The sequence below is a fragment of the Alexandromys fortis genome, unplaced genomic scaffold, assembly GCF_014885135.2.
Source record: "Alexandromys fortis isolate MF-2015 unplaced genomic scaffold, M_Fortis_MF-2015_v1.1 scaffold_135, whole genome shotgun sequence".
NCBI classification, from domain to species: domain Eukaryota; kingdom Metazoa; phylum Chordata; class Mammalia; order Rodentia; family Cricetidae; genus Alexandromys; species Alexandromys fortis.
This window is the reverse complement of record NW_026068036.1, coordinates 3427466-3448265: the sequence shown is the minus strand read 5'-3', so window position 1 is coordinate 3448265 and position 20800 is coordinate 3427466. Positions and strand designations below refer to the sequence as shown.

Below are 20800 nucleotides of genomic sequence, written 5' to 3'. Positions count from 1 at the left end.
GTCAGCCCAAAGAGCAATCAGGGTTCTCTGTCCTGTGGGAAGTCCAAGGACCACCCACCTCCATCCAGGTCTAGTAAGGTGAGCATCCAAACTGCCTAGGCTCCCACAAAGCCAATACGTACAGTAGGATCAAAAACCCATTGCCATTGTTCTTGAGGTCTCAGTAGTCCTCATTGTCCGCTATGTTCAGTGAGACGGGTTTTAACCCAGGCTTTTTCAGACCCAGACCAGCTGGCCTTGGTGAGTTCCCGAAAGAACATTTTGAATTGTTTTTGTAGAGTGTATATTCTCAGTAGTGCTGGTCAGTCACTGGCCGGTACCATATAGTTCATTTTGGCACTGCTTCCGGGACTACTTATATATATCCAAATCATGAGACTGTGGATCTGAAGATGGCATCACCTCCAGTGTTATAGTTTTGTGACTGAGTTAACTGACAGATAGATGATGAATGAGAGCCCCCAGTCATTGATCTCAGTAGCATAAATAAGCATAAACACAAGACCACTGTGTTTCATATCAGTGCTATATGTACCATGCTGTGATTCATATATTTGATTCATATAGTTGATTGTAATAAAGTATTTTTTTTAAACTGAAGAACAGTACATGTTAATATATAATGTGTACATGTATTTTTCAAATAACTATGATTAATATTTCAAAAGATGCTGTTGATGGATGATATCACCTTTTAGTGAATTGATTGTGTAGTTTTATATTTCAATAAACTACAGTCAATAGTTCAGAAATCCATATTTAACTAATTTTTATGGATAAACAAATGTTTGATAAACCCATTAAAGCTGAAAAACATATCTTTGTAATGTTTATTTAAGTAATAGGGTAAAATAGTTTTACATTAAATTTGTTAGTTTAACATTCTATACCAATTTATGGAAGAGGACTTTTGTGTAGAAGTACTGATATTTGTGGTTTCATACTTTAATAGAAAGTTGATTGACTATCTTTACAGAGGTAATTTATTGTTGACACACCTACATTGCTGGCTTGCTTGACCTCTCTATGCAGTCATTGAGATGGGAATGCCAGTCTGAATAGTGACTAATATAAACATTTATGAAATCAAAGAGTCATACAAATTTTGGCATGCATTTTCAAATAACAATAACCTACTTTATATGACTATATATATAGATATATATTAGTAACTCTCTGCTAATTTCCTTTCTTATTTTTTAATTTGATTAAAATATAATGTACTTCATCTATATAGCACCCTTTATAAAACTTTGAAGTTACTTTATTATAGTTATGTTTAGTTCATAATTAATACTTTGTTTTAGCTACAATAATCACAGGACCCTGAATTGAAGGAACTCCTTAAAACAGGAGCATTGTTTCTTTCCTTTCTTTTTGTTTATTAAAACAAATTCAGCAAAACTGAAGGATTACTTAACTTCCACAGGTCTGGGATGAAAATCTTGCAAAATCTGCTGAGGCCTGGGCAGCTACTTGCATTTGGGACCATGGACCTTCTTATTTGTTGAGATTTTTGGGTCAAAATTTATCTGTCCGAACTGGAAGGTAGGAAACAGTTATTCACATGATTATACTTCATTATTTATAGACCCTACAGATGATAAAGGTAACAATTTTAAGTAGTATGAGCAATTTCCAATTGATTTTTGTGAGTCAGGAAATGATGTTTGGCTTATGAATAACTTGATTTTAAAAAGCTATACAACTAGTTCATAAGGCCTAATAAGATCATCTTTCTCTCTTACTTTGGAACATGCTACTTCCATATGTATTTGTCATTGACTCTGCTGAATTCTAGAAAGGATTGTGCATGATGTGTCCTGTCCCACAACCCCATACACACAAAAACTCCATGATTTGGCAGAAGTCATCTATGTGTGGTTGTTTATATGCCCATCATTGTGTATAATTTCATATAAACAATTAATTAATAAATTGGTAAGAGAAAAATCTGCATTTACATAAGTGTGCACACAGACATGTATGTATGTGCAACAATAACAAAATTTTTGCTGACAGAATGTTTCCTTCTACTGTAGAATATCATGACCAACATTTTATAGCACCATTCTTATGAACACTTTCATTAGAGTTAAAGTATTTTTTACTATTTCCATGTGTCTAATAAATCTAAATTATTAATAAAATTCTAATAGAGAAATTTTTGCACACATTAAATAAGACTTTGACGCTTCCTGAATAATTTGTGTTCTTCTGTTTTGGAATGGCCTAGCGTGTACTTGGATGAAGGAAGGTTTATTGGGCATTTTCATACTTGTCTCTTTCAGGAGGATTGAAGAGCTCTATCAGAGAGTGGATAGTCATTTTTGAGGAGTAGCGATGAGCTTGTTTTAATGAACAATTTCATAACACTTTTATGGTCTAAGACAAGTTCACTAAATAGCTTCCTGCTTACTTAGTTCTTTTTTGCTCTTTCTCTTGACATCTAGATATCGTTCTATTCTCCAGCTGGTCAAGCCATGGTATGACGAAGTAAAAGATTATGCTTTTCCGTACCCCCAGGATTGCAACCCTCGGTGTCCTATGCGATGCTTTGGTCCCATGTGCACTCATTATACACAGGTCATTTCAACTGCTGTTTTTTTTTTATTATTCTTATCTTAGAAAAATGCTTTCTCTTATTTTAATGACTGTTGAATTTTTAAGCAATTTTGGAAGATATTGATTTACTTTTGCAGATGGTCTGGGCCACTTCTAATCGAATAGGATGTGCAATTCATACTTGCCAAAACATGAATGTCTGGGGATCTGTGTGGCGACGTGCAGTGTACTTGGTCTGCAACTATGCTCCAAAGTAAGTACCAAGTTGAGTTCCACTTCCTGTAGCCTGAATGTTAGACATCAGCAGCCAGATGGGCATATTTTTGATATAGAAGTAAATATATTCTGCAGTACTTCTTCACCTTCACCTATGCTACATTCCCATAGTATGATCATCCCCACGGATCTGAAAAATGACAGGGTTAAAATCGTAAGGTTTACACATTAAGACACCTGAACTCAACCAGTTCTCCTTGCCATCACTGCTCTGCTACATTAAGTGTAAGACTATGTTTCGTAGTCATTGACACCAGTATCGATGGTATCAGAAAACATCCTCGAGAGTTGTTACCAGGACAATATTTTGAATTATCAATACCAGAATGTTGGCTTACCTATTTCACCAGGAAAGAAACATATTGGAAAAATTTGTTTCCTACTTCTCTCATTTTTTTAGATTAAAATTTATTCAGTATCATAATTCTTTAGCTTACATAAATAAAATACTAACTTGTCAAAGATTACAAAATCTAGTTATATTTTTGAATATTCCTTAAAAAGATCAATAAACATTTACTAACACTTAATAAAAGGCCTTCTTGATAGCTATAACTCTGAGGATGAGTATTTTTTTCCCATATTTCTACAGAGTTCTCTTCCCATTTGGAATAAGTGTCAAATATGGAAGGGATTTATGATACTTGCGGTGCCTTCCAAAGTGAGTTTTAGACAAAGATTTTCTCCAGCTCTTCCAAAACATGGAGGAAGGGGAAAAACATGTCATAAGTAACCACAAGACTCATTGATATGGTGGTGGGCTTGGGCCAATCTTGCTTTAAAAAAAAGAAAATTTATGATTTTCCTTCAGAATTATTGCAATGAGGAATCTGGAAAATATCTTTCAAAAGATATCTAAACCTTGCATTTGTTTGTATTTTAACCATATATGCTTGTTATCCTCTTATTAATCATTTATCCTTCCTCCCTGTGAGAAACTGGCCAGATTTTAAAGAGATCATCAAAGACAGATTTTAAAAATTCATTTAGCTTCTTTATTTCAGCCAAATAATAAAATTTCCTAATAATATTGATTGATTTATAGGCCCCAAATATAAGGCATTACACTAACATTAATATATTATAGCACTAACATTAATGTATTATGGTCTTTAAAAACATAAATGTATTATACAATTAATGTATTATAGTCTTAATAAAAACACTAATATTTTCTGGTCTTAATAAAAATCATAGGTGATTAAGACTTAAAATCTTGACTAGGGGGTGAATATTATTTTTCCAATTGAAGTTTTCTATAGTCTAACATTTTTAGTGGAAAAATGAGAAAGAAAGAAAAATAGAAGACAGATAATATGTAAATAAATTAATTTGAACATAAAATGAAAGAATGGATGATGTATGAATTGACTGACTTACTGTTGAACATTTTCTCTATTCAATAATAAGTATTTTTTTTAGAAATTTGTAACATATGATAATATTACACATAATAAGCTTTCAGTTCTGGGTTTTGTTTTCAATACACATGCTTGAGAGTTAATTATTTAAAAAATAATATTTAAAAAATAACTAGAAAATGTAAAATTATATAACGGGCTCGTTCTGTATACTGTTCTCATATACCTTTGCATAAATAAATATTGAGAGAAAAGATTTTTATTACAGAGTGGGAAGATTCAAGAGAAGATGAGAACATATGAGTCACATGATAGGAGGAGAGGCTTGGAGTGCTTCTAGATAGGCATATGATGTCATTAAAATGACCCTCGAGGAGAGGAATTCGATCCTCCAGGCAGACAGTAGACTCTATTAAGTGGAAGTGGGGAGTCCTAAACTTCCATTTCAGTTTGTGATATGAACAGTTAATTAGTGAATTTTACTGTGTATACTTTTGTATGTTGGAATGGTCGAAATTCGCAGCTGAGTGGTTTTCTAATATATCCTGCATGTGTGCTTCCCAGTCACCTCCGTGTCTGTTGTGCTGAACTCTGGTTTTAGCATTGAGAACCAAACTTCTTCATTTAATTTCCTTCATTTTGTAGTAGTCTGATACTGAAAATAAGTTATTGTCATCCTTTATTACAACATAAAGAACAAAAGCCCAGAAGAAATAGCCTTGCTCAGATATTCTGCATAGAGAATTAGCTTTATTACTGTAATCACTGTGTCATCAGAGCAAGAAGGACCAATCAAGTAGTTGTATGTACTCAAACCATGAAAGTTCAAAGAGCACCAACTAAAATCTGACTGGTTTGGTTTTCTATGTGGAAAAAGATTTGAGAATCACTTTTGTGCCTATGAGCCATTACTCTTATGAGAATAGTTGGCTTCTGGTTTTATAAAGATTAGAATCCTAAATTTTCCTAACTTCTAAAATAAATCTTATGAGCATTTAAACCATTTTTTAATTCTTCTCTCATATTAAATGGAGCTGAGGCCTGACCTTGTGCCCTCGAATGCTACTAGAGTAGAAGACATATGTTGTGGGTTGATTGGGCCTGGTGTCCATGACTTATAATATCACCAGAAATTGTAAATAGGACTTTATTACTTACCTGTCAGTTAATATTCACTTCATTAATTCAGAAAGAAAGCATTTTAAAAGGAAGAAATATGGAATAAAAATGTGCTTTGGAATTTTTTTAAAAAATGTATGTAATTTTCAGGGCCTTATAAGATATGCTTCTCACATGTCAGGAGTGTGTGAGCATGTGTATCGAAGTCATCTGACTGTGGGGTGAGTGAGCAGAACTAATGTCGTCTTTTCCTTTTTCGTTCTAGGGGTAACTGGATTGGAGAAGCACCATACAAAGTAGGCGTGCCTTGTTCATCGTGTCCTCCGAGTTATGGGGGAGCCTGTACCGACAATCTGTGCTTTCCAGGAGTAACGTCAAACTACTTGTACTGGTTTAAATAAGCTTGTCTTTTTATTCCTCTGGGAGATGCATTGGCTTTTGAACTCATAAGCATATATATGTATGTATATATATGCTGAAGTTTGAACATATTATATATATTTTATTATAACCCTATTCTCATTTTAGTGGTCAATTGTCTAGGGTGTTAAGTTTTGGATACAAGCAAAACATCGATTTCTATTTTTCTGACCTTAAATTTAAATTAAATGACTGTATATGTAGTGATGGCATAGTTGTTGCCTTCGATTCCAAAACCTATATTCAAGGAAATTATGTTACTATGTCCTAAGGAATGAAATGTATGTTCAAGCTGTAATATATGTGTGTTCATATGTATACGTATGTATATATATGCACGCACATATAATGTGTGATGTGACACATAGACAATAATATGATGTGATCGCTAACAAGGAAAAGTGAAAAATGTATTTGGGCTTATGGACCATTTCTACAACACCCATGAAAGGATTGTTTGCAAATCAGTGGTATTTGGAGATTACTTAATTAAGCAATCATAGAATTTGTTCTGGAGATACTTAATTTTATTTGGGTCTCTAAAGTGTATGTTGAATTTATGGAAGTTTCCATAACACTCATTTTGATCAGTTTCATTTTTAAAAATTTTTTGAATGAGATAATCTTTTGATTATTTACTCAACAATTACTTTGACTAATTCACTTTGCTGGTTATGTTCTGATAATGCAAAAATAATTACATGTGATTCCTGCCTTCGAGAAGCTATCAGAGATGTCCACAAAAGAGCATAGCCTAGTAATTTTGCTATGAAATATTTTTAACTAATCATATTTCATGTATTTTGAGGAACAAGCATATTAACCACTTAAGGGTGGAATGGATGATAAATGCTGCTGTCTCACATGTGAAGTGTCTCTTTCCCAGGAAACTCCAACATTTAAGTGAAATATGGAAGGTGTCTTAGTTATAGTGCTGTGAATAGACACCATGACCAAAGAAGCTTATAAAAAGCAAGTATTTAACTAGGGGCTTGCTTACAGTTTCAGGGGATTAGTCCATGGTCATCCTGATGGGAAATGGAGATAGGCAGGAAGGAGGTGTAGTACTGGAGCAATAGGTGAGCATTTATATCCTGACCTGCAGGCAGGAAGCAAGAAGAGTAAGACTGCACCGAGCCAGGGTTTTTAAACATCAAAGTCAACCCATAATGACAAGTTTATACCCTCTCCAATATGGCCATACCTCTTCATTCTTCCTAAAAAAAGTCCGAGTAAGATCCTATACTCAAATATATTAACCTATGGGAGTCATTATTCAAACCACCAAACTATGTAAGAATCGACAACTGCTCAAAGATTTCTGAAGCAGAATAGGCCAGACTGAAGACAAGATTCTCAGAATACTGATGAAGTCCAAGAGAAGTAAGAGGCATGAGTAATCATGGGATTAGCATGCTGGTACACAAAGACCAGCCAGAAGCTCTAGAAGAGTTGAATACATCTTGGGACCCACGAACAAAGGATGAAGGATTTTTAGGAAGAAATGCGTAGTTGAGGGCACATTCATCCCCTTGGTTCCCCAGCCATTTGTTAGAGAAGGTATCTACCTTCTATCTTGAGCTTTTGAGTATTATATCCAAGATCCTCTGTAAATACCATATGCAGTCAATTTTGTTAATATAGCCATTGGTGGATGTTTTTCAAAGAACTAATTATGGAACTTCATTTTTATAGGAAAGTGATTTTCAGTTCCTCATTAACTTTGTTTATGAAAATCAAGTAAATGATCACAAAACCTTCTCTCATGAGATTAGGAAATACATGGCTTAATTTACAAAGTCCTTTTCAGAAGGGTAATACAATATCTGGGCCAAGACATGGAACAAATCATATTTCAAATGTGTGTGTGCGCACACATGCACACACACGTGAACATGAGTACAGACTTTACAGAGCAAGTAAACCTGATAATTTCAGAGGACAAACAACGGAAGAAAGTTCTGTAAAATATTTAACATACACAACTACAATTTCTTAGGTGCATGCATTGAAAGATGGCAGATAGTTAATTAGAGCCTTTCAATGGAAGAAGAATGCACCATCTGGATACTGGGCCTACTTGATGTCAAACAAATGGTCTAATTACTTTTAAACACTGACAATTGGAACCAAATGTTTTACTATTAAGTGACCCTGCCTTGTGGAAACATATATGGTCCTTATTTAAAGAACCATTTTAGGAATACAATAGAGGATAGAAGTATTATCCAATATAGAGTTAGTTCTTTTTTTTTTTTTTTTTTTTTTTTTTTTTTTTTTTTTTTCACCTCATTTCCCCTGAGAGAGTCTCACACAGCCCGGGTTGACCTTAAACTCACTATGTAGTCAAGAATGACTGACTTCTGAGCCTCTTGCCTCTAACTTTCAAACTTACAGGTGTGTGCCATCTGGCCATTCGATGGAATTTCATTTTGATGGCAACTGCTTGACACACCTAAGAGTGTTTTCATCCTTAATGTTACCTGAAGGAAAAACTATATAAACAGAAATTTACAACTCTCATTTCCAGGTTTCTCTCTAGCTTGCTTGAGTAATTGGATTTCTCAGATTGAAGGAATAATAATGACATTTAATATGTAGTTCACAGATTTGCCCATGAAGGTTAACTCACCATATTAACAGAAATTTATGAATATTAAAATGATCAGTACCAGAGCTTCTCCTTGGCATGATCTCTATGTAATTCATTGCATTTATCATTGCATGTTATCCAGTGCCTGGAGTGTAAGAAATGTTTAGTTCAGAGGAGTTTTCAGAATTAGTTTAAAAATCTAAACTTGTAAAAGTTGAAACTGATTCTGCCTTTCCTTGCTTTTAAAGACTAAAAATTCTCTAAAACATGAAGGTTTGCATGGAAAAGCCCTCAAATGAACCGTCCATGGGATGACATTGAAACTAGGGTCTGCAGGCTTACAAAACAACTCTTAAAACTTAACAACTAAGCTGAAAGCACAACGGGTATATTTGCTATTCTGTCTGTAATTTTTACTGTTTGTATATAAAATGGCTACGTGAAGATATTTTCTTTCCTGGTCTAATGCAAATGATAGTTTGCTTGTATCAGTGTGATACAATGAGATACAATGTCTTACATTTTCACAGGGGTGCTAGGTAAATAGGCTTGCACTGTAATTCTCAGAGGTGAAACAGGTCTGGCTATAAACTGTTTCATGCAGGCAGCTTTAAATAGTCAGTATTAAAATTGTTATTTTGAAATCTTTCATTAGAAAGTAATATGACTAACAGCATTGATGTCCCCCAATGCTATTTGTTTTGTAGAAAAGTAACATTTTGGCCTTCACGTGGGAAAAGCAAGTAAAATGAAGTCCACGATTTTCACTACAAAATTGATGCACTACTCTTTAGGAATGTTTGTGAACTGCGTAGGTGTGGTCTTAGCATTCATTTAATGATGGAGAAGCTTGCTTTAATAACATAGAGGCTGAGGTTATTAGTATTATTATTTTTGCTTTTGGCATCATCGTGGCTGTAGCCCTTCAAAACTTCTCTAGAAAATGTATCTGGCTCTACTGTCACCTGCACTTGAGATGTTCACAAAAATGTCATTTCTAATTTCTATGCAGCGCTAGCACAGAGCAGAGCAAAAGAAGGGGTGAGTCCAACCAACAAAGACTATTCTGAATATTTTAATTGAAACAAAGTATTTGCCATATTTTTGTATTAAACAAATCCATGGAGTCTACCCTAGTAAACCCAGTGCATCTTTATACCACTTTAAGTGTTTTAGGTCTATACCTTGCTTGTTAAGTAATGCAAAAATAAATGGATGAGCTGAATGTTTTCCTCAAGGAAAAGCAATGCAGAAACTGTGTCTCTCTTTCCCCTTAGGTTTCACGGCATCGTAGGATACAAATCCTAACATAGATGGAAGGTTTTATCTACTGAAGTATTTAGGGGGGGATAAAGTTATATTTCTACTAATAACTAAAACTGTGTTTGTTTTTATGAAAGTTTTATATTGTTATATGTATGGGTGAAGACGCATTTTTAAAATTGTGTCATGGCTCAACTTAGAATTGTAAAATGCTGATTAAAATTGAGGAAGTTTAACAATTCACTGGTTAATGGTGCTGAAAATTACAATCACCATATGATTACAATTTTGAAATTTCTTTGAAACTACAGTTGTTAATGTTAGGTGTAAATTACCAATCTTTATGTATTCTGGTGCTAACTATATGGTGCTAAATGAATTGCTAGTGTCAACCGTTTTGAAACTACTACTTAATGCTCACTCAATTCTTGTTTCAGAAGTAACAGCAAAAATTCTATCTTCACCAAAGTATGATCTGTTGTCTCTGTATTTAACTATACAATGTTATTACATGTAAATATATTTCTTTAGAAGTGATTTCTTTCTTCAAGTGGGTATTTCTCTCTCTCTCTCTCTCTCTCTCTCTCTCTCTCTCTCTCTCTCTCTCTCTCTCTCTCTCTCTCTGTGTGTGTAACCTGAAAGTTAAGATTACCCCTGTGTTTCTATGCTTCAGGCCCTGGCGCCCTCTGGTGTTTCTAAAAACAATTTGTAGTGACTCATAAACCTTTGGTAAAAGCCATTTGTTCTTAGTGAAATTTTACCTTGCACTGCCTTGGAGTTTTTCTCCCTGGATCTTCCAACATTAGAACCACACAGCAAGCTCAACTCTACTGACACACCTTCCTAAGAGGTGGAGAAGCTGGTGCGGCCTTCACTTTTCTTTTTTTTACATGATTGTATACTCTAAGGTGCTCAGTTTTAGTTTTGTTTGTTTTTAGAAAACAATTTATTATTGTGTCTCATTTTAGAAGTGGTTGTTTTATTTAGCTTAGGGCATAACATAAAAGGGGGAAAACTAAAATAATAACTAGTTACATATGTAACAGAGTGGTCCACTTCCATTCTGATCTATGATTTGATGTGTTATGCTTTGTACTTTCGAAGTAATAACATTCTATTAGCCTAGTAAAGATGAAAATTATGATGTTCATGTTTTGGCAGATATCATAAGTTATCATAAAGTATCAAATAAATTCACAGGAGATTATTTTCAAATTTGTTAGAGCAAGCGGACTTCTTCAGTGATCTAAATCACACACAAAGCTCCCAAATACAGGAAATATAATATGGACACAGTCTGTCCAGATTTAGTGCCCAGAAACTTTCTTCTCTGCCCTAGCATTCCATCAATCAAAATACACTCAATTAATTTCTTCTAAAACAGTCAACAAATAAAAGACCAAAATTTGAAATTAAAGTATTTCTAAAGTTCTTTTAGATAATTACCTTCACTCTGAATGTTCTGGCAACCTATTACCTCTGAAGGGAATCAAACATTGGACTAACTTTGTTCCTAGATAATTATTACAGCATTTGTGGTTTGTCAATGTTTAAGGTGGATTTTGGTAACATAATATGAATTAAAGCTGGTACATTTATGAAGAGTATGTTTTTTAAATTATGCTAATCTTTCAAGTATTTATATAATCCTAAAATTCAATGTATCACGTCAGAAATTTTAAGCACAAATTTGGATAGGCACAATTCATTATTTGGTGCTGTGTTGGCAAGAAGGTGACCCTTTATGTTGTGAAACATTATTACGAATGGATATATATATATATTTAACCTCTGTCCCTATGGAACATAGCAAATGTAACTTTTTTAAAGCCCTATTGTCTTATGTTTTCCAATAAAATATTATTATTCTTTATTTTGATTTTGAAGTCTGTCTGATTGTTTTTGTTCCAATAGTATTAGAACCAGATAATTTTGAGAAGGAATTACCTCTTTTCTAGACACTGAATGTAACTATAACACATCGCTGAAATACATTAACTCTTCCCATAGTTTCCTTTTCTTTTATCCCCATTCACCCTTCCCACTTTCTTTTCCCCATACACTCCAGAAAAATAAAATATACATAGGAAAAACTTTTCTAGAACAATGTATCAAGATTTTCTGTGTGTGGAAAATTATAGCAGATGGCTGTGATATCTTTTTACCTACTTTTACAGAAGTTCCAAAGTATGCAGCAGAATATCCTGGGGATAGGAGCCTTCTAGGTGGTATGCAGCCGAATATCCCGGAAATAGGAGCCTTCTAGGTGGTCTCTGGTTTGTGTTTATCAGGATGTCACCCCTCTGAGAAGTTGGTGATCTCTTAGGCAAATTCCATCTAGATGTAAGAGACTCCAGAAGTTAGTTAGCTTCATTGTAGGTGTTTTACTATGTGAAAAAGGCTCACTAGATTAAGTCACTTCATACAGAGTCTCTAATCTAGTGCCTTTTGTGACAGTCACATGCAATGGTGCATTCAGGGAACACCAATTTTATCCTGAGTGTGGTTAAACAATGCAAGAGTGCATGGGTCAGTTTTTGAGGACGGAATAGGTGAGAAGCATCTGACTTCATTCTCTTTGACTACATTTTTCTCCCCACAGAAAAGGTGAGGTCTGGAGTATTCTTTCCTGGACAGTCTATTCATTTGAGGGAATGTGGTGGCCATAGTGGGAATGGCTGCCACTACACTTATGTATTAAAATTCTCAGCCCTCAGAGTGAGAAAACTCTCTGAGAAAAAGTAAAAGGTATTGCTTTATCGGAAGCTGGATAGCCTTATGTGTCATTGTGGGTGGGATTTGAGATTCCAAAGCTGATGTCATCTCTATTTAGCTCTCTCTGCCCCATGCTTGTGGATCAGTTGTAAGCTCTCAGACACTGTTCCAGCACCATGGCACTCTGCCTGCTGCCATGTTCTCATCTACAAGAGTCATGGACCCTAACTCTCAGGAAAAATATAATGTACATTATATTTTTCGAGACCTCAAATTAAATACTTTCTTTTCTAAGTTGCCTTGGTCATAGTGGTTTGTCATGGCAAAAGAAAGAGAATTAAGACAAGGAATGCAATGTCCTTTCAAAGGACAAGAGTTTTAGTAATGTTGAATTCAGAGAGGAACTTGATCCAGGAATTGCTACATATCATATTAGACAATGTATATAATCCATATGTCCAAAACATTTTCCTAAAAGTAAAAAGTAAATGAAAATGATATATCCATACTTGATTCTAAAACTTAAAACACATGTAAAGATTCTATAAACCCTAGAATTTGTTTATATTTTTAAAATTACAATTGTGTTTACTGTTTGGTTTAATAATTTCTCATCTACATTTCCCCCCCACAAATAGATTGGCAAAACATGAAATGACATGTATAAAAGTCAATTTTAGGAACATTATTTACAATAGCAGAGGGCCAGACAAAACCTCAAGCTCCATCACAAATGAACTGATTAAATAGTATACTCACGTGAAGGAATATGACTGTCTGAATCTGTTTGAGTTACTATAGCAAGGTAACGCAGACTAGATGATACGTCACCTAGAGAAATGTTCTCCCAGTGATGGAAACTGGTGTATCAGAGTGCCAGTATGGCCAGTTTCCGTGGAGGCTATGGTCAGCATGCATGCACTCACAACCGTGGATACAGGCACAAAACATGCTGAAAATCAAGCCAGTCAGAACTCTTGCATGGAGTGGCACAGGGAACATTTTATCTCACTTTTGACGTAAGACCCATAGGTAGTTGGCAGTCACTAGGAGAGGAAGAGCTGCCTTCTTCAGCTGTGTGGCTCAAGGTAGGTTGCCTGTCCTTAATATATGGCACCCTATAAACATGCCAATAAGGGAAGTGTTGATTGGATCCAGTGGACTATAAAGAAGAATGCATGGAGCTAGGAGCAGAATTTAAAAGGAGGTGTGGGAGGAGTGGGGGCCTGAAAGCAGAGGACAGGCATGAGCTAAATATACTTAATGAAATTACAAAAAATAAAAATAAAAAGAAATTAAGACGTTTGCTATATGATGATTGATTGATTGATAGTGGTTGGCTTTATTTGCTCCTTAAGTGGAAGAACCACCCCACAAATTGGAGGTGGGGCTTCTGAGAACCAGGAAGTGGTGAAAACAGGTGCCTCTGTGCTCTCATTTGCTGGTTCATTTTCAGGGTTTTCACACACAACTGCATTTAGTGAGTCCAAGGGTTAAGACATTTTTCACTAAAGGTTTATGAAATATTGACAAATATGACAAGAAAATTCCTATAGAACTAATATGAAAAACAATTTACTAGAGATACTTTGCTAGATGATTTTTTTCTAGTTCTTTCCATTTGTCTGCACATTTCATGATGTCATTTTTAATAACTGACTAATACCACATTGTGTAATTGTACCGTATTTTTTTAAAAAAATGATTTCTTTAAATCCAATTGCAGCTTCCCTTCCCTTCTCTCTCCCAGTCCCTTCCCTCTCTTACTCCTCTTTTCCCATTTCCCAATTCATTCCTCTTCCCTTTCTTTTTAGGAAAGGGCAGGTATCCCATGAGTAAGTATCAACAAAACATGGCTTATCAAGTTGTAATAAGACTAAGCGCCTCTCCATGTTCTAAGGCTGGGCATGGGGATTCATATGAGGAGTAGGATACCAAAATTCAGTAAAAGAGTCAGAGACAGTACCTGTTCCCAATGCTAGGCGTCCCAAGAGAAGAGCAAGCTACATAACTGTAGTATGTGCAGAGTTACTAAGTCAGTCTCATACAGTTTCTCTGATTGTCGTTTCCATTTCTTTGAGCCCCTCTGAGCTCAGGTTAGTTGATTCTGAGTTTTCTTGTGGGGTCTTTGAACCCACTGGCACCTACAATCCTTTCTCCCGCTCTTTTCAGTATGCCCCAAGCTCTACCTAATGCTGGCTGTGGATCTCTGCATCTGTTTCCATTAGTGGCTGGGTGAAGCCTCCCCGATCACAATGATGCTAAACACCAATCCATTTGTATAGAATCATTTGTTAAAGATGCCTTCTTTTTCCCATTGTATAATATTGATTTCTTTGTCAAAAATCAGGTGTTCATAGGTATGTGGATTTATCTCTGTCTTTTTTCAATGCCCGGACACTAAACACTATAACTTCTTCTTTAAGGATCTCTGTCATCTTCTTAAAGTTGTTTTTGTGGTCTTTTCCTTGTGCTTCAGCCGTGTTGGAATATTCATGGCTTGCTGTAGTAGAATAGCTGGGCTCTGATGGTGACATATTGACATGTGTGTTGTTGATTTTGTTTTTACATTTGTGCCTAAGGGTTTAGGATGATTACAATTACTGTGCTTGTCTTCATTGGATGAGTTGTTTTGTTTTTGGTTTCTGATTCTTCTCTGGTCTTCCGGCCTGTGTGGCCTGTGGTTAAGCAGAGATTCTCCATCAGAGGTAGGGACTGGATTTCTGGCAACTGGTGTGGTCTTTTGTTGAGCAGGGTATCTCTGCCTGAGTTGGGTGCTAGAACTCTGCCGGGAGGACTGGTGGACTGATTGGGGATAGTATTGGTTGAGGGGAGGGGAAGCACCAAGACAGTAGACAAGGTCTCTGGCAGGTGGCCTATCTGGAGCTCTGGAGACCTGAATAGCCTCTGATCCTGCAGGAGGTCTCTGCCTGAGTTGGAGGTTGCTTCACAGAGATGAAGAAGGAAGGGTTGGAAATAGTGTTGTTTAGGGTAGGGGGACCCAGCAAATGGAGGTGGTGTTTGGGCAGATTGCCTACCTGGAGTTCTGGTGACCAATGTGGCCGTATTTGGGCAGAGTGGGTCTGCTGGAGTTTGGGAATGGAACACAGTTATGAGGGAGGGGAGGGACAAGTAAAGACTGGATCTGTTGGAGCTAGAAAGAGGGAAGGTCTGTTGTGGAATATTACCTTGAGATGTGTTAAATTCATTTATGCTGTGGGATATTTGCTTAATGATGCCTGCCTAAAACATTGGATTGGTGTAATAAAAAGCTGAATGGCCAATAGCTAGGCAGGAAAGAGAAACAGGTGGTGCTAGCAGGCAGAGAGACTAAATAGGAGGAGAAAAAAAGACTAGAGTACCAAAGAGGGAGGAGCGAGAAAAAGAAGGAGAGGAAAACACCAGGGCCTAGCACTGGGGTTATATTTAGGAAGTAGTTTCCTGTGCCCGTACATTGAAGGCTATTTCTTACTTTCTCTTCTGCCAGGCTCACTGTGGTCAGATTTATACTGAAGCCTTTAATCCATTTAGACTTGTATTTTGTGCATAGGGATAGATATGGATCTATTTTCATTCTTCTACATCTTGACATCCAGATATGCCAGCCCCATTTGTTGAAAATGCTTTCTTTTTTCCATCGTATAATTTTAGCTTCTTTGTCAAAAATCAGGTGTTCATAGATGTGTGGATTAATATCTTTGATTCTATTCCACTGGTCAACCTGTCTGTTTCAATGCAAATTTGAAGCTGTTTCATTACTGTAGCTTTATAATAGAGATTGATGCCAGGGATGGTGATGCCTCCAGAAGTTTTTTTATTGTACAGGATTGTTCTGGCTATCCTGTTTTTTTTTTTTTTTTCATACAAGGTTGATTATTGTTCTCTCAAGGTCTGTGAAGAATTGTGCTGGAATTTTGATGGGGATTGCATTAAATCTATATATTGCTTTTGGTAGGATTACCATTTTTATTATATTGATCCTACCAATCCAGGAGCATGGGAGAGCTTTCTATTTTCTGATATCTTCTTCAATTTCTTTCTTCAAAGGCTTAAAGTTCTTTTCGAACAGGTCTTTTACATCTTTGGTTAGTGTTACCCCAAGATATTTTGTTATTTGTGGATACTGTGAAGGGTGATATTTCTCTGATTTCTTTCTCAACTTCTTTATCATTTACATATAGGAGGGCTACTGATTTTTTAGTTGACATTGTATTCTGCCACATTAATGAAGGTATTTATCAGTTGTAGGAGTTTCCTGTTAAGGTTTTTGGAGTCACTTATGTATACTATCATATTATCTGCAAATAGCAAAAGTTTGTCCTCTTTCCAATTTGAATCTCCTTGATCTCCTTTTGTTGTTTTATTGCTCTATCTAGAACATCAGCAACTATGTTGAATAGATATGCAGAGAGTAGACAGCCTTGTCTTGTTCCTGATTTTAATGCAATTGCTTTGAGTTTTTTCCATTTAATTTTATGGTGGTTATCGGCTTGCTGTATATTGCTTTTATTATGTTTAGATATCTTCCTTGTGTCCCTGATTTCTTCAAGACCATTATCGTGAAGGGGTATTGGGTTTTGTTGAAGGTTTTTTCAGTATCTAATGAGATGATCATATGATTTTTTCTTTCAGTTTATTTATATGATGGATTACATTGATAGATTTTTTTTTGTATGCTGATATATCCATGTGTCTCTGGAAAAGAGCTGACTTGATCATGGTGGATGATGGTTCTGATGTTTTCTTAGATTTGGTTTGCCAGTATTTTATTATTTGAGTGTTTTTGCATCTATGTTCATGAATGACATTGTTCTGTAATTCTCTTTCTTGGTTGAGTCTTTGTGTGGTTTCAATATCAGGGTAACTGTAGCTTCATAAAAAGAGTTTGGTAATGTTCCTTCTGTTTCTATTATGTGGAACACTTTGAGGAGTATAGGTATTAGCTCTTTTTCGAAGTTATGGTAGAATTCTGTACTGAAACCATAGGGCCCCGGGCTTTTTTTGGTTGGAAGGCTTTTAATGACTACTTCTATTTTCTTACAGGTTATAGGTCTATTTAAATTGTTCACCTGATATTGATTTAATTTTGGTATGTGGTAACTATCTAGAAAATAGTTCACTTCTTTTACATTTTCCAATTCTGTGGAGTACAGGTTTTTTGTTTGTTTGTTTTGCTTTGTTTTGTTTTAATATGACTTGATGATTCTCTGGATTTCCTCAGAGTCTGTTCTTATGTCCCCCTTTTCATTTCTGATTTTGTTAATTTGGATGCTCTCTCTCTGCACTTTGATTAGCTCAGATAAGGGATGGTCTATCTTATTTACTTTCTCGACGAACCAGCCCTTTGTTTCATTGATTCTTTTTTTTTAAAGTTGGGGAAGGAATTGGTTTTATTTTTCTTGCTTTATTTTGACTTCTTTATTATTTTTATTTTTTTTTAAAAGAGAACAAATTATCTTTTTTTCATTATGCATACCAGTCCAAGTTCCCACTCCCTTTCCTCCTCCATTCCCTCCACTCACCCCCTCTTTTACCCCAACCCCATCCACTCCATATAGAGGGTAAGGCACATTGCTTTGGGGAAGGTCTAAGGCTCTCCCTACTACATCTAGGCTGCAAATGTATCCATCCTCAGAGAATGGGTTTCCAAAAAGCCAAGAGAAGTAGGGATAAATCCTGGTGCCACTCCCAGTGGCCCTGCAGTCTGACCCAGCCATGCAACTGTCACCCACATTCAGAGGGTCTAGTTTGGTCCTATGCTGGTTCCTTCCCTGTTTGGCTGGAGTTGGTGAGCTCCCATTGTCTCAGGTAAGCTGTTTCAGTGGGTGTCCCCATCATGGTCTTGACCTCTTTGCTTGTATTCTCACTCCTCCCACACTTCAGTTGGACTTTGAAAGCTCAACCCACTACTCTGCTACAGGTCTCTGACTCTTTCCATCAGTTGCTGGATGAAGGTTCTGTGGTGACATTTTAAATAGTCATCAGTCTGACTACAGGGCAAGGCCAGTTCAGGCACCCTCTCCACTATTGCTTAGGGTCTTATCTGGGGTCATCCTTGTGGATTCCTTGAAATTTCTCTAGTGTCAGGTTTCTTGCTAGCCCCATAACGACTCACTTAATCAAAGTATTTTTCTTTGCTCTTTATGCTGTCCGTCCCTCATCTAATCTCTCCCCATTCCCTCAAGTTCTCCTCCCCCTTCCCCTTCTCTCTGAGTCCTTTCCTTCTTCCCTCCTTTCTCCCTCCACACCCATGCTCCCAATTTTTCCTCTGGTATGGAGGGCCTAGATAGTGGGATGTCACCCCTTGGTCCTCTCTGTGAATCTGCATCCTGTGTTTTAGAGTTCCTCTGAGGTTGCAGGGGACAGGAGGGTTTGGGGATGGAGTGGGATTTGTAGCTTACCAAGCCTGATCGATGGAATGGAGGTCTCTCTGAGTTTTTCTAAATCATGCTTCATCCCATGCCCTTTTAAGATATGGCCTCTCAATTCACTTATTTATCTCACAAACATTTGTCAGCACATTTACCTGTCAGATGCTATTTAAATCAAAAATCAAAGTACAAGTTTGTCAGAAGCTTAGTGGTATAAATATATGCTACATATATTTTAAAGTGCCTGTTGGTGATCACAAACACGGCACCGCGAGTAGACACAGGAAGGAGAGAAAGGGAACTATAATATTTTGATGTATTTCAGCAGACACTGAAAAGATGCCAGTCTCCTGACTGGCTTCTATTGGCTTGAGACTTGTGAGGGGTTCAGGTAATAAATCCATCTGAGACCACTCTCTTTTTCCCAAAGCAAGTTAAATGCAAATAAACCTTCCTCTTGTTTACTCTTCTTCTGATGAGGTCAGAGTTTATAGTCTGCCATGTGTCTCTGCCATGCATTGTATGCCTTCTGAAGAGGAGCTTCTGGTGGTCACTTCCTCTCTAGCCCACATTCCCAAACAACTCTGTTAAATTTTAAATGCTTCTTGTCAAGTTTGTGTATGTTCACGAATGCGTGTGTACACATAACAGAAAACATTTATGATCTAGTTTCATCTTCTCTAAAGACCTTTGATTTCCCTATTTACAGACATGCTTTCTTGTCTTTAAACTGTGTCTCTGTTGCTGCCTCTAGCTTCTTCCCCCATTTTTATGAAGAAGTATTCTTGTTTTTACCCTATGTGCATTTGTGTATGTCAGAGTGAATGCCACGTGTGTGGCACTGAGTCTTTGAATCTGAAGATAGGCGTGGTTGTTAAACTGATGTGGATGCTGCGACGCAAACATGAACTCACTGGAAGGGCAGCAAGTGCACCTCTATAGATATTTTAATATATTAAAAGATAAACTAAGTTTCTCTACCATGAGTTATTAGCATAGAGCAGTAACTGGTTATTGAAATAGTAAATAATTTGGGGCAGACTTTGCCTAGTCAGTGAATGACATCTTCCGTGGTCACAGAACTGCAGGTACAAGTGACCACTAGTTGCCATTGTTGTCATTATCTGTAGTAGTATATTTCTATGCATGGAAATTTAGAAAAGGTTTATCATAGGAATATTAAGTCATTTTCACTACTTAGATGTATAAGTCAAGCACATCAAACAAAAGCATATTCAGGGACTATTTAGATAATGTTTTTCCAATCTTTGGAAATAGAGTGTAATTTACTCTTTACGGGGACAGGAACATTGTCTTACTTAGGGTTTCTATTCCTGTGATAAAACACCATGTTATAAACATATTGAGAAAAAAAAGTTTATCTCAGTGTACAGTTCTAGATTATAGTCTGTCATGGAAGGAAATCAGGGTAGAAATTCAAGTTGGGAAGCTGGTGTCAGAAATGATAGAGAAACTATGGAAGAGCATTGCTTACTGGATTGCTCCTCATGGTTTGTCCAGCCTGCTACCCAGGACCACCTCCACAGGCATGGAGAGCACGCCAAACCCTCCCATATTAACCACTGATCAAGAACGTGTCCTACAGCCTTGCCCACAGGCTAATCTGGTAGAAACATATTTTTTCTCAGTTGAGGTTGCCTATTCCCAGACAGTCTATGTTTGTGTCCAGTTGACAAAATACAACCAGAATGGAAATATATGGTTCTGTTAGTAAAAAAAAAAATGAATTTGAAGTTGAAGAGAAATATTAACTAATGAATTATGTGAGGGTGTGCTATATTGCTATAATTTCCACAAAGGGTTTCATGCTCTATCATATTTTATTCAAAGAATTTTTTGAGATGGGATATCACTCATTATTTAGTTAGCTGGCCTAGAATTTGCTATGTAGACCAGGCTGGTATCAAATTCATAGAGGTCCACCCGCTTCTGTCTTCAAAGTGTAATGATTTAAGGTGTGCAACACCACACCCAGAGAAAAGAATTTTCAAAAGTGAGTTAAGAGGCAGTTTTTCCTTACTGTGAATTTAGAAGCAAATTGCAATAGAAGAGCTACTATTCTTGTTAAGTAAGAATTTTGGAAGAATATATTACAT

At 36.3% G+C, this 20800-nt stretch overlaps 1 protein-coding gene across 1 annotated transcript in view; it reads left to right on the top strand.

The window, feature by feature from the left end:
* The window catches only part of Pi15 (peptidase inhibitor 15), a 20661-nt gene extending 13384 nt beyond the window's left edge, over positions 1 to 7277 (top strand). Inside the window, exons 3-6 of the mRNA XM_050165053.1 lie at positions 1430 to 1548; positions 2454 to 2586; positions 2703 to 2818; positions 5587 to 7277. Of these exons, the coding sequence (XP_050021010.1) occupies positions 1430 to 1548; positions 2454 to 2586; positions 2703 to 2818; positions 5587 to 5722 (504 nt within the window). The 3' untranslated portion in view covers positions 5723 to 7277. The remainder of the gene's footprint in view (positions 1 to 1429; positions 1549 to 2453; positions 2587 to 2702; positions 2819 to 5586) is intronic.
* The last annotated feature ends 13523 nt before the right edge of the window (positions 7278 to 20800 follow it).